Source organism: Cynoglossus semilaevis, chromosome 13, assembly GCF_000523025.1.
Source record: "Cynoglossus semilaevis isolate Cse_v1.0 chromosome 13, Cse_v1.0, whole genome shotgun sequence".
In the NCBI taxonomy this organism is placed as follows: Eukaryota; Metazoa; Chordata; class Actinopteri; order Pleuronectiformes; family Cynoglossidae; genus Cynoglossus; species Cynoglossus semilaevis.
Window position 1 is genome coordinate 11,693,917 of NC_024319.1, and position 12,982 is coordinate 11,706,898.

The following is a 12,982-nucleotide window of genomic DNA, read 5'->3' on the forward strand; positions in this document are numbered from 1 at the left end:
TGGGATGGCCTCGGCGGGTGCTCCCGCCTCCTCCTCCTCCTCCTCCACCTCCTCCACCACCACCACCACCACCTCCACTGCCTCCTGCACCACCTACTCCTCCCTGCTTTGATGTGAGCAGCTTGGAGGAGTTGCTGCCCTTCTGTGCAGCAGCCTTCGAGCCACCGTCTTTGAGTCCTGCCGGCGATGAGGAGCGCGGCTGTTTGCGGCTGCTATTGTCTGACTGCCGCGCCGAGTCGGCGGAGGATGGGTTCATCATGGTGTCAGAGACTCAGCTCATCCTCAGCATCGTCCATTCCCTTCATCAATATCTGCTCCGCTGAGAAGAAAACAAACAGCTACCAGTCACATCTAACGACGTAAAATCTAAACACAGTTTAAAACACAAAATCCGACTCTGTGGTCTTGCAAATAACTCAAAATGATTCGTACAAAAAAAGCGGTTTAACTTTGTTGCTCGGCAATGAATAACCAAAAACACAAGGCATGCTTTTATGGAGTTTTTTTTCCCCTGCAACCTGCCAGGAAATAATTGGGCTTCTGTCGTTGGAAAGGACTCAGAGACAGGTAATAACCAGTGATTAGTCAGTCAGTTGGCCACCAAAGCCCCACTTTGATGAGATATTTGGGACATCAGCTGCAGCTCAAGCAATTAGACAACCAACACTTATTGTGGGGAGAGAAAGGGGGAGCAAAGAATGGGGGTAAGGTCATTGGTTGCTACACCCAATCTAACCTAGCTGGTGTTTTTGTTGACAAAGGGCAAACGGCTGAGTGGCTTCTAATCTGATCCTCCACCTTCTCAACGTATATAGACAAAAGGTTGATCCAGACTCTTGATAATTTTCAGGACGCGCTTCATCCAGACTGAGCTACTTCCTGTCAGCCATCATTTAACTCCCATCCAGCTCAATGACTCATTGCTCATGGACGGAAGACAAGCTCCAACCCTTAACAAAACCGTGCTTTTCCAACTAAACCATCAGGTCGCACAACTGAGGCATCATTGTCTTTGTCTATCTGTCATTTTAAAGCAAAACATCGACTGGGATTCACAGAAGCTCTCTCCCACACAGACACCCACTCAGTGCTGGACAGAAAAAGAAAAAAAAAAAGAAAAACAGGGTTTTAAATTGGACTCAACAAGAATGAGTGCAGCTCCAGATACTTTTCTATGTGCAAACAACCAAGAGCAGCAACAGTAAATCAGCTCGGAGGCCTGACAGGAAAAACCAAGAGCATAATGTGGAGCACAGTCACTCTTCCGTCCTTCACACAGGATGAACAGAAAGACTCATCTGAGACAAGATGAGGTTTTTGGACCACATGGAAAAAAGCAACAAAAAGATGACCTACCTTTTTCTTGTTGATTTGTCGGATGCTGAAGGGCAGTGGTGATGATGAGCAGGAGGCAGAAGGGATGCTGACTCCAGCGCCTCCCGAGCACCGAGGAACCTGTTTCAATATTCATGACATTACATCATCGACAGGGAGGGAGCAGTGAGCTGCTACCATTCCCCTCTCCTCTCTGTTTCTTCCTCTTCCTGTACAGATGAAGACAAAACTATTAGCTCCTCCTTTCTTCATCATACTCTCTGCATTTAAAAGCAAACAAAATGTAACTGGGTACAAAGAAATTATTTCTCATGATGCTCTACACCTCTTCCCAGGTAAGCTTTGGATTGTTTATATGTCAGTGACCGATCTTTTTTTTTTTAAACCACCATTCTTAATGCCTCGTTTCCTTTAATTCTAGTATAACTTTCTTTGTTTTAAATAAACAAAAATGTTGAAGCCTCACATTCAATGTTTAATGTGCTTTTCTGTCTAAAAAGGTCAGTTATTGTAAGGGCTAATAATTGTAACCAGGCATTTAATCCAGTTTTACTGAATCAGTTTGATTCTGCTATTTAAAAAAAAAAAATCAATTTATACATTTATTCACCTTCTTAAGTATTCAGGGTCTCAAAGGGAGCTGAAGTCAATCCCAGCAGCCCCCAGTGTGCAGCTGGTGTACAGCATCGGGACAAAGAACAGATAAATTCAACAATTCACACACACATTAATACATTTGGTATCACATTTTAGAGTAAAAAATATAGTAGTAGGAGGAGGAGCACCTGGAGAAACCCAAATACATACTGCTTAATGTGGAACCTGAAAACAAACATTTGTTTTCCTTTCTTTTATACTCAGACACGTACACATCTCTGACTGTGTGGTCCCAGCCATGTCAGTCTAATGAGTCAATAAAATGGTTTTCTCATAATAACATGACGTTACTGCAGCGTCTTCACTGCCCTCTGTCTTTTCACTCTTCTCTGTTACGGTATAACATCCTGCCACTGTGTGACTGGAATTAGTTTTTCACTAAAAAAGTCAAACATATCCTGCAGCTTTCTCATTCTTGGACAATTCCTTGACTTTGACTCACTGATCAGAAATGACTCATTCCTTCGTGGTTTGGATTCTAGTTAAAAAATACGAAGCTCACTCAGTCGTTTTTTAAGCTGCAGGGTTGTGGTTCAGAGCCTTGAAATCATTTGTACTTCCACAGTGAGTGTTTTTTGGCCTCTTCATTTCCTCATCACGGATTTTTCTCCGAGAACAAAAACAACAAACCAGGAGACAAAAGATGAACTGTGAAGGGATAAGTGCTGTTCACTGTACAAGGGGCCCTGAACAGCAAACTGAAACTTTGCAATTATTATGTGTGAATGTTGTACGTGTGTGTGGTCTAGGTATACTTATGAGGACATTAACAATAAAATGCTGTGATGTGGGGACCCTTTGTCCTTGAGTGGACATATTGTTTTCAGGTCCCCATTGTGAGGTATAACATCAGATTTAAAGTGAGGATTAAAATGAGGCCTTAGATTAGGGTCAGAATAAGGACCAAGATTAGGGTTACATTCATAATAATAAGTTAAATTTAGTGGAAAACATTTAAGGAAGACTTTATGTCTATGTTTAGTCCTCACAACTAATGAAAATTTGTGTGTGTGTGTGTGTGTCCATGAAGTCTAGACACTCTCATTTTTAACTGAATTATTTACACCGCACAGGGTCAGCACAGTCATTTGGAGATTTTAAATCTGTATTTTCCAGTAGCTCTAACACGAGCACACACTTAATAAAGAAATAATCCTGTATTACAGGTCACAGACAAATTCCATAAACCTGGAGCTAAAGCCAGGATTCACTCTGTTCTACACTGAGATTTTGATGGCAGGGGTTACAACCGCAGTCAAGGCTCCAGAAACAACAACCATTGGCTTCTTACCTCTGGGTAATCATTCACTTCTATCAGAACATGTCAGTTCTGAAATAAGACTGTTCTCTGTTCTGATCACTGTTTAATCACCAGACAGGATGTTGCTGGACCAATCAGCTCCTCTTGGCCAGGATTGGCAGTCTATTCTCTCTGAACAGGATAACAGATGTTTGGGGTCTTGCCTTTCTTTTCACTGACTGACACACACACACACACACACACAAACACACACACACACTATGTTTTGCCCCAGAACCATTTGATCATTTGCGTCCATTTAAGTGACAGATGTCTCCATTGCAGAGTATGTAGCCGTAAAGGATGACAATTTTTTTTATTCTTTAAATTTAACTGTATGAGAAACAGAAAATCATTCTCACTGTACCAAATCACTGCACCTTGACTGTTTGCCAAAGATCTTTGATGGCTGTAACCTTGAAATTGGACGACTCACTGTCTCTCATTCCCATTCCTCGGATTTAATTTGAAAGATTCACGTTTTTTGACTTGTCTGTTTTCACCTGCTCAGTATCATAAAATCCAAAAACACTGCTAAAAATTGTTGGAGTAGAATATTTTTCAAAAACAATTTCTCCTGTGGTTTTTCCTGTGTTTTGTTTGTGAGTGGGTGAGTCGTGTGGAGAGAGAAAAAGAGGAGGAGACAGAGACAGGGGCTCCAATGGAAATGTGTCTATGAATAACGCCCTCATACATTTTACACCAGTCTCTCTCTCTCTCTCATTCTCACGTTCTCTATTTCACTCCAAGTCATCATTACCACATTCACATAATGCGAGGACAGGGATTCCATGCTGTGGATTTGACACTGATGACAATTATCAGGGATTATCTGCCATGTCATAAATATGTCATTTTTCTATTTATATATTTATATATATATATAAGCTTAGGTGTAAAGAAACATAGACAGAGTTGAATATAGACTTGTATTTATCCTTTTCCCTGTTTTGCGTTGTGATTCACATCTTTCTGTTCTGAATGAGGGAATAAAGAGTGTCTAGAATCTGGAACGATTACACACTAATGAGATTAAACTAATTGGTGGGAAAACTAACACAAAGCACATGGACAGGTATTCTTATGGATTATAACAAAACAAATTATGGTACATCTGTTATGTTGTTGAAAATGGGTGTACCTGATTATCCTTTCATGATATTTTATTATTCAAGTCATTGGCAGATGTCAATAATTAACCTTGTAGAAATCAACCATTCAGGAGTTTTAGGCAGGGAGTGTTTTACTTCTCTCTCAGGGTCTGCTGCAGGCTTTGCCTCTGTCCAGGTTTTTTTTTTTTTATAATAAACTTAATTTATTGTAATAAACCTTATACTTTGGTTACGCTTTGGCCAAATATTCAGTGCCATGGAATTTGGGTGGTACTGCTGTGTTTATTGGCCTTAAAATGTTCAAGTGTTTAAGGCTGGTTGGGTTGCGTATAATTACTTTGGTATTTGAACAAATAGGATTTTAAAATACAACTATTGTTAGAATTCAAAACATTTGCACGCACCTCAATTATCGGCTTGGATGTGGAAACGTCGGTCTTCAGGTATTTTGAAATGCATGGTTATTTTAAGACGTGGACAGACATATTTTGTTAACAGTTATAAAAGAAAAAAAAATACTCGATTTGACTTTCAACGTCATACACATTTTAAGTGACCTCAGAGCTGACTTCCTTCTGCTCTTTATGTCTTCTTCTGATGCTGTGTGATTACTTCATGTGCTGCAGCTGTGACTCCCTGATTGGTCAGGTGTGTGCGGCTTCAGGTAACGCTGGTGAAGTGATTGGAGATCCCTGTTCTTTCACCAGTTTTGTGTGAAACACATCTGTGCTGCTGTTTGCTGTTGATTTTTAAGAAATCTTTCATTATTAAGTTTTATGATTAATTATCTGGAGGTGTCTGTGTCTGTCACCCAGGTTGCCCCCTTGGTGTTAAAATAAACGGGGGGAGGGAGGCTTCTATAAAGTTTTAAAATTTACAAATTTGACTCTTCTTGAAAATGTTGTTATGAGTGTGATGACATCCCCTCAAACTCGGAGACTCGCAGTTTTGGCAGTTCAGATAAACATTTTTTAGACAGAGTTATGAAATAGTTACCCCTTGTGGAGGAATAACACAAACATTATTCATATATTACCCCTGAGCTGGTGGAGGCCTCCCACTCATCAACTCTGTTGAAGTATTGCAGACACACACTTACACGTGCGCGTGTGTACACACACACACATTCACATTTTTTTCCAGTCTTTCAGCTATTACACAAGAGAACCTACACATAAAAATGAAACACACACACATACACACAAATGACCTGTTTAATAGTTTATAAAGGTTCTGCTGCTTCCCACATGGACCTCAGCTGATTGAAACAGAGGGGGAAGAAGGAGGGAGGTGGGGGCTGGTGGGGGAGGAGTTAGGGTAAGAGATGGGGAAAGGGGTCAGACAGCTGGTGTGGAGTCACCATGGAAACCTTTGTCTGACCTTGTCAGTCAGAATAATTAGGGTGAACGCTTCTGCAAATGGTTTTTTAATTTTTGAACAGTGTCTGGGTTTTTCATAATTATTATTAGTTATTTAATCACCATTTATTCATTTTCTCACATGTGTATTGACCTTTTATTTGTGTCAATGTTGAGCAATACGAGAGCCAAAAAAAAAACTCTACAGAGAATGAAAACATAACTGTTTCACCTTAATAACAGTAAATTGCAACAACAGCGTGAGTTCTGTTTAACTTTTAAATACCGTTACTACAGTAAACCTTCGTATCTCCAGGCGCTGCAGCATCTGTGTGTGTGAGATTTGTATCACTGATGTCCAAATATTTTCCACATGTTCTGAATTTGATAACATGAGGTTTGGAACGCAACAAAATTACGGTGTTGCATAATAACTATATCACTGCCATGTTAAAAATAAGTTTATTCGCTCAAATGGGACTCCACCGCCCTCTAGTGTCTGATACCGACCAGGCGTGAGCAGTAACACTACGTTGGGTTATGTTATTAATACTGCAGTCTTAACATTATTTATCATGCCAGAAACAGTCTTCTGTTATCGTATTCACATACTTGTAACAAAAATATTCATATTATATAGAATAGAAATAAAATGCCACACTCGTTGCTAAAAAGTTACGGAGCCCCTAAAGAGAAATGGGAAAGAAAAAAAATAGTTCTAGTTCCAATGTATTAGTTTCGGTCGAGCACATGAAAGTTACACAAAATACTTTTATTGTTCTAATTCAATAGTATAGCAATAAAGAAAAAAATACTACATCAATAGTAGTTTGTAAAATGTATACTGTCTTTACATATTTTCGTAGTTTAGCATTGAGGCTAACTTAGATGCTAATTCCTTTGCTCAGTCTCGAGGAGTCTTGTGATTTTATTTTACAATACAGAACCTCGGGCTCCGTACTGCAGTTTATGATACTAAAGGTATTATCTGTTAGATTTACATTAACAAACACTTTGAACAACAAAAAGACAACATTTGAACAGGCATTCAGTTTAATTTAATTCAAAGAAAGTCCAATGTTGTGATACTTAAAAAAACAGAGAAGCAATGTGGGCATATAAATGTACAAGCTAATCAGCTATGAAGGTCCAAAATGCACAGTATACAAAAAAAATCACTATTGAATATGTACAACACAAAATTACACAAATACGCAGACAATCGCTCTGTGCAAGATTTTTTTTTAAATAAAAAAGATATTTACAGAAAATAAATAGAACAAAATAAAATTGAACAATAAAAAGCATTGTAATAAATGACAAAAAGCTGAGTTTGCAGTAACAGATGAATGATCAGACATATGATTCACACATAAGCAGAGGAACATTTTAAACTCAGTTACAGAGGGGTTTTTTATTTTTTGTTTTGTTTTAGCTTTTTTGTAAAGAAACAATAAACTTATTTTTTGAATATCCCCTGTCAGTTTTACATTCAAGCCTGGCAGGATGTGGATTAAGCCTAAAACTTGATTGTTATTTGAGTTGTAGACTATATTTAAGTGGAACAGGCCAGAATAATGCAAATGATTGTAAGCAAACACACAGCAAATTCAGATCTTTGTTCAGCACAACAACATTTATAACAGAATGTTAGACAAACAAGGGATATAAAAAGAGGATTCCACCAGCTTCTGTCTCAAAGTGAGAAACACTGAAATCATCATCAGATTCATCATATTTCTCTGAATAATATTCATTACATATCATTACATTACATACAAGTAGAGATACAGAATAAAAAAATGAATAATGGTTGGAAATAGAATAAAACTAAAACTTATTTTTAACCTAACATCAGCTTCAGTTTAGGATTATTTCATCTCACAACAGCAAAGAATTGGTTTTCCCCAGTCTCTGAAAGAAATAAGTGTATTTCTCTGTGTTTAAATATCTTGCTTCTTGATATTAAATTATTTTTCTTTTAAAAAGAAAATCTGCACACTGCTCTCATGACATGAAATAAATAAGAACTCCTTTCTCACATATCTCTCACATATCTATATGTTTAAAACTGCAAGTGTGTGTGCACGCGTGTGTGTGTGTGTGTTAACAGAAGTCTTCACCATGTAACATCAACAACAGCAGAAATCAGGGGAGAACAGATACATTATCAACAGTTTTACATCAGGGCAGGAGAGGAGCAAAAATGACAGGCTCAAATATAAGCAGACTAGGGTTTTTTGTATGTCATGTTGTGTATCCTGTCTCAGTACTGCAATGATTTGCCAGTAGTTTGTTTTCTGTTGTCGAGCAGCTCATATAGTTTTCCCAGTTTGTCTTCAGGGCCTGGTAAAGATCTGTGGTTGATATTTCTGTGTCACGCTCAGTTCAAAGCTGATGTCACTGTTTTTTTTTTAAGCCAGACCAACAGAACTTGGCACCACAATAAAGACAAGAAACACTAATCTCTATATATCGTAACCAGACACTTTTGCGTTTTTGGGTTATTTGTGAAAGTGGCCATCGTCAGCATGACCTTTGACACCTTATACTAACATAATGATCCTCTCTTAATACAGGTCTGTCACGAGAAATCTAAAACCCTCACATCAAATTAAGCAAATCACACTTAAGCTCACCCACTCTTCCAATTTTTCTCTCAAACTAAGTCTTTTATCACTAAAAACCAAGAACCCAAAGCGAAGCCCTACCTCACCTTGACCCGTCTGACTTATCTTCCTCTAATCTCTTTTAGCTCTTCCTTTCCTCTTTCTCCTCCCAGAGCTCTCCTGGGGCTTGTCCTCTTTGCTTCCCATCACCACAGCTCCATTGGCGGCCTTGCTGAGTCCATTCAGGGGTCCGTTGGAAAGGGCCTTGCCGGCTTTGGAAGAGGACGCATCACGTTTGGGCTGCTGGCGGCGGTAGGTCTGGTAGTAGAAGTTGCCGAAGAGGACGATGAAGGTGATGGCATAGCAGATAAGGGAGTAGTGCATCCAGTGGGGGAAGTCACAGTTGACATAGAGGGACAGTGCAGTGTGGCCAATGGTCACATGGAACTGAATCTGAGACAAAAGGTAAGAACAAAGGCTTGTTTAATCAATAAACCTCTCCGCTGTCACCAGGAGGTTTTTAGAGAGTAACTTATGTCCTACCATCTGGATTATGGTCAAATACTTCTTCCACCACAGGTACTTTTGGATCTTGGGGCCACAGGAGGCCAGGCCATAGTACAGGTACATCAAGACGTGAATCAGTGCGTTCATGTGTGCACCAAAGAAAGCTGCAAACACAAAACCTTAAATCAGTGATTCTCAACTGTTGGATCACCACCCAGAGGTGGGTTGCGGACCAGAAAAGTAAAATCAAGCATGTTAGGACCACTTTGTACTATAGCAATTAAGAACCTGGAAAAATGTGGAAGTGGAATTTGCTGCTGCAATCTACTTACACTGTCCTCCTGCCACCCATTTGATGCCGATCCACCAGAGCGTGAACATGGTGCAGTGGTGGTAAACGTGCAAGAAAGTAACCTGGTTGAATTTTTTTCTCAGGATAAAGAACACTGTGTCCAGGTACTCAATACCTTTGGAGATGAAATACCACCACAGAGCTCCGGCCACCTGTGTTAAACATTACATGACATGAGAAAGACATGAGAAAGACAAATACAAAACGTGAGGACAGATGTGTCAAAGCCATGGAATAGAGGATCAAAAAAAGGAAAAGTCATACTTAAAATTCAAAGGAAGGGAAACTGCTTAAATGCTTTGAATTGGGAACTGTTCCCTCTCCTTATCTGATCATTTGGACAACACCTCAATGCAACTGTCACCTGAGACTGTTCCCTAAGTCAGGTGTATAATATACGTCATGGAGAAACAGGAAGGTGAAACCGAACACTTGCCACAATCGCTCACTCAGCTCGGACTTTTTCACAGTTAAAGGTCCAAAAAGTGGCAGCTGATCTCAATTATAATTTTCTTTTAGAACCTTTTTTATTCAATAACACAGAAATCATGCTATAATAATTATAAGAGGTAAGCTGGAAACACTCACCCTGACTTCATTGGGGTCATCAGAATAATCCACTGGTTGACAAATGTAACTGTAGTTCGCCGACCGTGCTGCCATGAAAAGCTATAAAAAAAATCTCCATTGAATATTTAGTACACAATAAATAATCATACACTGACAGGAGAGAGGAAGAGAGCGCAGACTGAAGGCTGTGTACAGTTTAATGAGGTTACGCTGATCCCAGTGGTTCAAAGCTGCTACTGCAAGTAGTTACCTCAGTGACTTACCTCAGTGACTTCACATGTAAGTGAATAGGATACAAATAGATAATAACTGTTGACGTTATCATGACTGGAAAAATCATCTTATTATTATAAAATAACTAACCTCTTTAAAGATGAAGAAGTTGAGGAAGACCATGCTGAAGTTGTAGACAATGAGGGTTTTGCGCAGCTGGAAGGGCTCCCTGTTCTTCATGTATTTGGGCCCCAGCCAGAGAAAGAGCAGGTAGGAGGTACTGATGGCCAGCGTGGGCAGGGGGTTGTCCATCAGAGGCCATTTCTCCACTCGCTTGTCTGTGTAACAGAAGTTCTCATCATATAATCATCACAGGCATCAATGTTATATAATCTTTCTGTAATGCATTACAGTCTTAATGTGTGTTGAGCGAGTGGAGATGATGGATTATTATTGTTCCCAGGTGATCAGTCAAAAGGTCATAATAATACATAAAGTTTATCATAGTTTAGTTTAGAGTAGTACAATGAGTACAGTTAGTCAATGTATTGTCATTGTAAATACATGGACATATACAAACATGAAATATTTGCTCTATTCCTAGGGAAAAACGGTCGTTGAACCTGGGTATCCTTTTTAGCTACAAATAGCCACAAAAACAACTGTATAAAGGTGAAAATTTGTTCTGTGCAATATGAGATACCTACACACATACATCCACAACACATTTAAACTGAATTGGCATTATAAAAGTCTCATTGATTACCTGCAATAGTGAGAGTCCATTTGTAGAATTCCACTGTGTCATTTATTAAATGTGTAACTATCTCCATGGTTGTGTCTGTGAAGTACCTGGTTTTAGAGACAGGGGAAAAAGTTGTGAAGATATAAGGACTTAAAAATCACATATAGTGCAAAAAAAAAAAAAAAAAAAAACGTATAATTACTTTGCTCATTAATGAACTGGATATTGCTAGGGTTTTTTTTATGTCGTTTTCCTCCTCAAGACACTTAAGGACAGTCTAACTCATATTGTCACCTCAAGTTGTTTTGTACTAGAATATTGTGAAATCAGTGTATCTGTGTGAATCTCCAAACTGAGCTCCGAGGAGCCATCTTTCAGGACGGTTCCCACTTGAGATTGACTATACAGTATCATTACACGCACAAAGGCAGAGGAGCAGACGGCAGAGCGCATGTGTCAGCAGATTTTTGGAGCTTCAGCACGACCACCAGCCAACTTGGTGGCACTTAAATTAGGGAAGATATTTCCTACGTGCCCTACTTTTACAAGGGAATGCGTCGTTGTGTACTCGCCGCCTGACTGAGACTTGCACTGGTGAGTATAGTGAAGAGACACAGAGTGATTTAATGAGCCTAAAAAGATGGAGCCCCTCTTTCTCCACCTCCTCCTCTTCCTGCTCCTCCTGCTCCCCTCCCCCGGCCTGAAGCTGCTGCAGCATCTGTCATCGTCCTGTTTATTTAATGCTCTGAGAATAAGCCATATATCGCTCTATAAAATTGAATTTTACCTTAATATTCCACAGTTTCAATGAGGCCAAGCTCATTTATTCTTATTTTTAATCATATAAATGTGCGTCCTGCCGCATACACCCCGGCCTTCAGATGGACTCCAAATGCAGTTCTAATAATAATGTGTTGTATTTTTTTAAACATCTCAATCTATTCTTGTCCGTAACAACGTTCTTATTCGATGTTAAACTTTCGATTAAATCAAGCACGACGCAGGTCTTCATTATCATCTACATAGACTCGCCTTCTGCACCGTGCGCCTAAAGATGCTCGTTACCTTACCCTGTCGATGCTTGATAAAACAATCCTCCATTTTATTGTTTTTGGTGCAAAATAACAATATGTGCATCGTTTCACTCGGTTATCGAATAAAAACGGATATATACTGACCGATTGAATTATTAGATTCCAGTGTAAAAGGCCGGTGAGCGACAACACAATCCTCCACTGCGCGTCTGCTTCAATGAATTTCTCCCCTAATCGCGACAGCATCACCGTCAAGGTGGCAGAAATAAAATATAGATTTCCTGTAACACTTTCACAATAAAGGAAGGTCAATAAAACCTAAATTTAAGTAAATTTAAAATACGATCGGTAGGATTTAGTATTTTATTCCAAAGGGAAACTCACATTTTTTGGGGGATTCCAAATAATTAATCTATAAACTCTATAATATTTTCAATCATTTAGTACAAACCCATTATTTAATTATAATATAGTTTGTATCTGATAATAGTAGTTTGTCCTAAAATATTCACCTTTTTCACTCTGTGATCAAACAGTTTGGCTAGAGGTTGTTGAATAACTCTAAAAAATTTAATATTTAAACTTAATAATTCTACATTCAAAACTTCAGTTAGTATTTTTAGACGGAAACAGTGTCTTCTTCTTTCCCTTGTGTATTACTTTAAATGTGCATCATTTTGTTTACAGAATATTAATTTCCTTGACTATGGGTTTGTCTGCTATTAAGAGAATTATGATAAGAGTATGATTTTACATCCGGTTTGGTTCTGCCTCCTTCATGGTACTTGATACAGATCCTCCTCTACCGCTGACACAAATGATGAAAATATGCTTTGCGCATGCGTGCAAATGGAGGCGGATGCAGCTGCAGAGACTTCGGTTAGGTAAAGTTAGAGATTCACAAAAAGACAATACGTAAAGAGATGAAGACGCCGACTTCAAAATAAAACAAAATAACTAGCATCAAAAACAACGTGAAATGCAGCATGATAATCTAGAGCAGGGGTGTCAAAACTCATTTTCACCGGGGGCCAAATCAGCAATACAGTTCCCCTTGAAGGGTTCCCAACCCCCGGTCCGTGGACCAGTACCAGTCCATAGGTAATTTGGTGGGACACAGTGAAAAACTACAAATATTGTTCATTTCTGTGTAATAAAAAGAAAAAGTTTAATTTCTCAGGTTAAGAAAC

The 12,982-nt window shown here is 39.0% G+C and overlaps 1 protein-coding gene and 1 long non-coding RNA gene across 2 annotated transcripts; both read right to left on the reverse strand.

The window, feature by feature from the left end:
* Positions 1-50: 50 nt before the first annotated feature.
* On the reverse strand, positions 51-4,970 carry LOC112487969 (uncharacterized). The gene is made up of 4 exons (XR_003051588.1): positions 4,809-4,970; positions 1,946-2,008; positions 1,357-1,544; positions 51-319 (listed from the first exon to the last, which is right to left on the reverse strand). It is a non-coding gene; the product is annotated as an uncharacterized LOC112487969 (long non-coding RNA).
* A 1,959-nt stretch (positions 4,971-6,929) lies between these two features.
* Positions 6,930-12,052, reverse strand: elovl4a (ELOVL fatty acid elongase 4a). Its single transcript, XM_008323662.3, has 7 exons — positions 11,937-12,052; positions 10,780-10,865; positions 10,164-10,351; positions 9,819-9,899; positions 9,211-9,382; positions 8,915-9,042; positions 6,930-8,824 (listed from the first exon to the last, which is right to left on the reverse strand). The coding sequence occupies exons 2-7, from the start codon at positions 10,844-10,846 to the stop codon at positions 8,504-8,506; spliced, it is 957 nt and encodes a 318-aa protein (XP_008321884.1). The 5' UTR covers positions 10,847-10,865; positions 11,937-12,052; the 3' UTR covers positions 6,930-8,503.
* Between the last annotated feature and the right edge of the window lie 930 nt (positions 12,053-12,982).

Coding starts and splice junctions, on each gene's coding strand:
- elovl4a (XM_008323662.3), bottom strand. CDS start 10,846: ATGGAGATAGTTACACATTTAATAAATGACACAGTGGAATTCTACAAA. Junction 9,900..10,163: donor ACTTCTTCATCTTTAAAGAG/GTTAGTTATTTT, acceptor TTTTTTTTATAG/CTTTTCATGGCAGCACGGTC. Junction 8,825..8,914: donor ATTTGACCATAATCCAGATG/GTAGGACATAAG, acceptor CTTTTGTCTCAG/ATTCAGTTCCATGTGACCAT.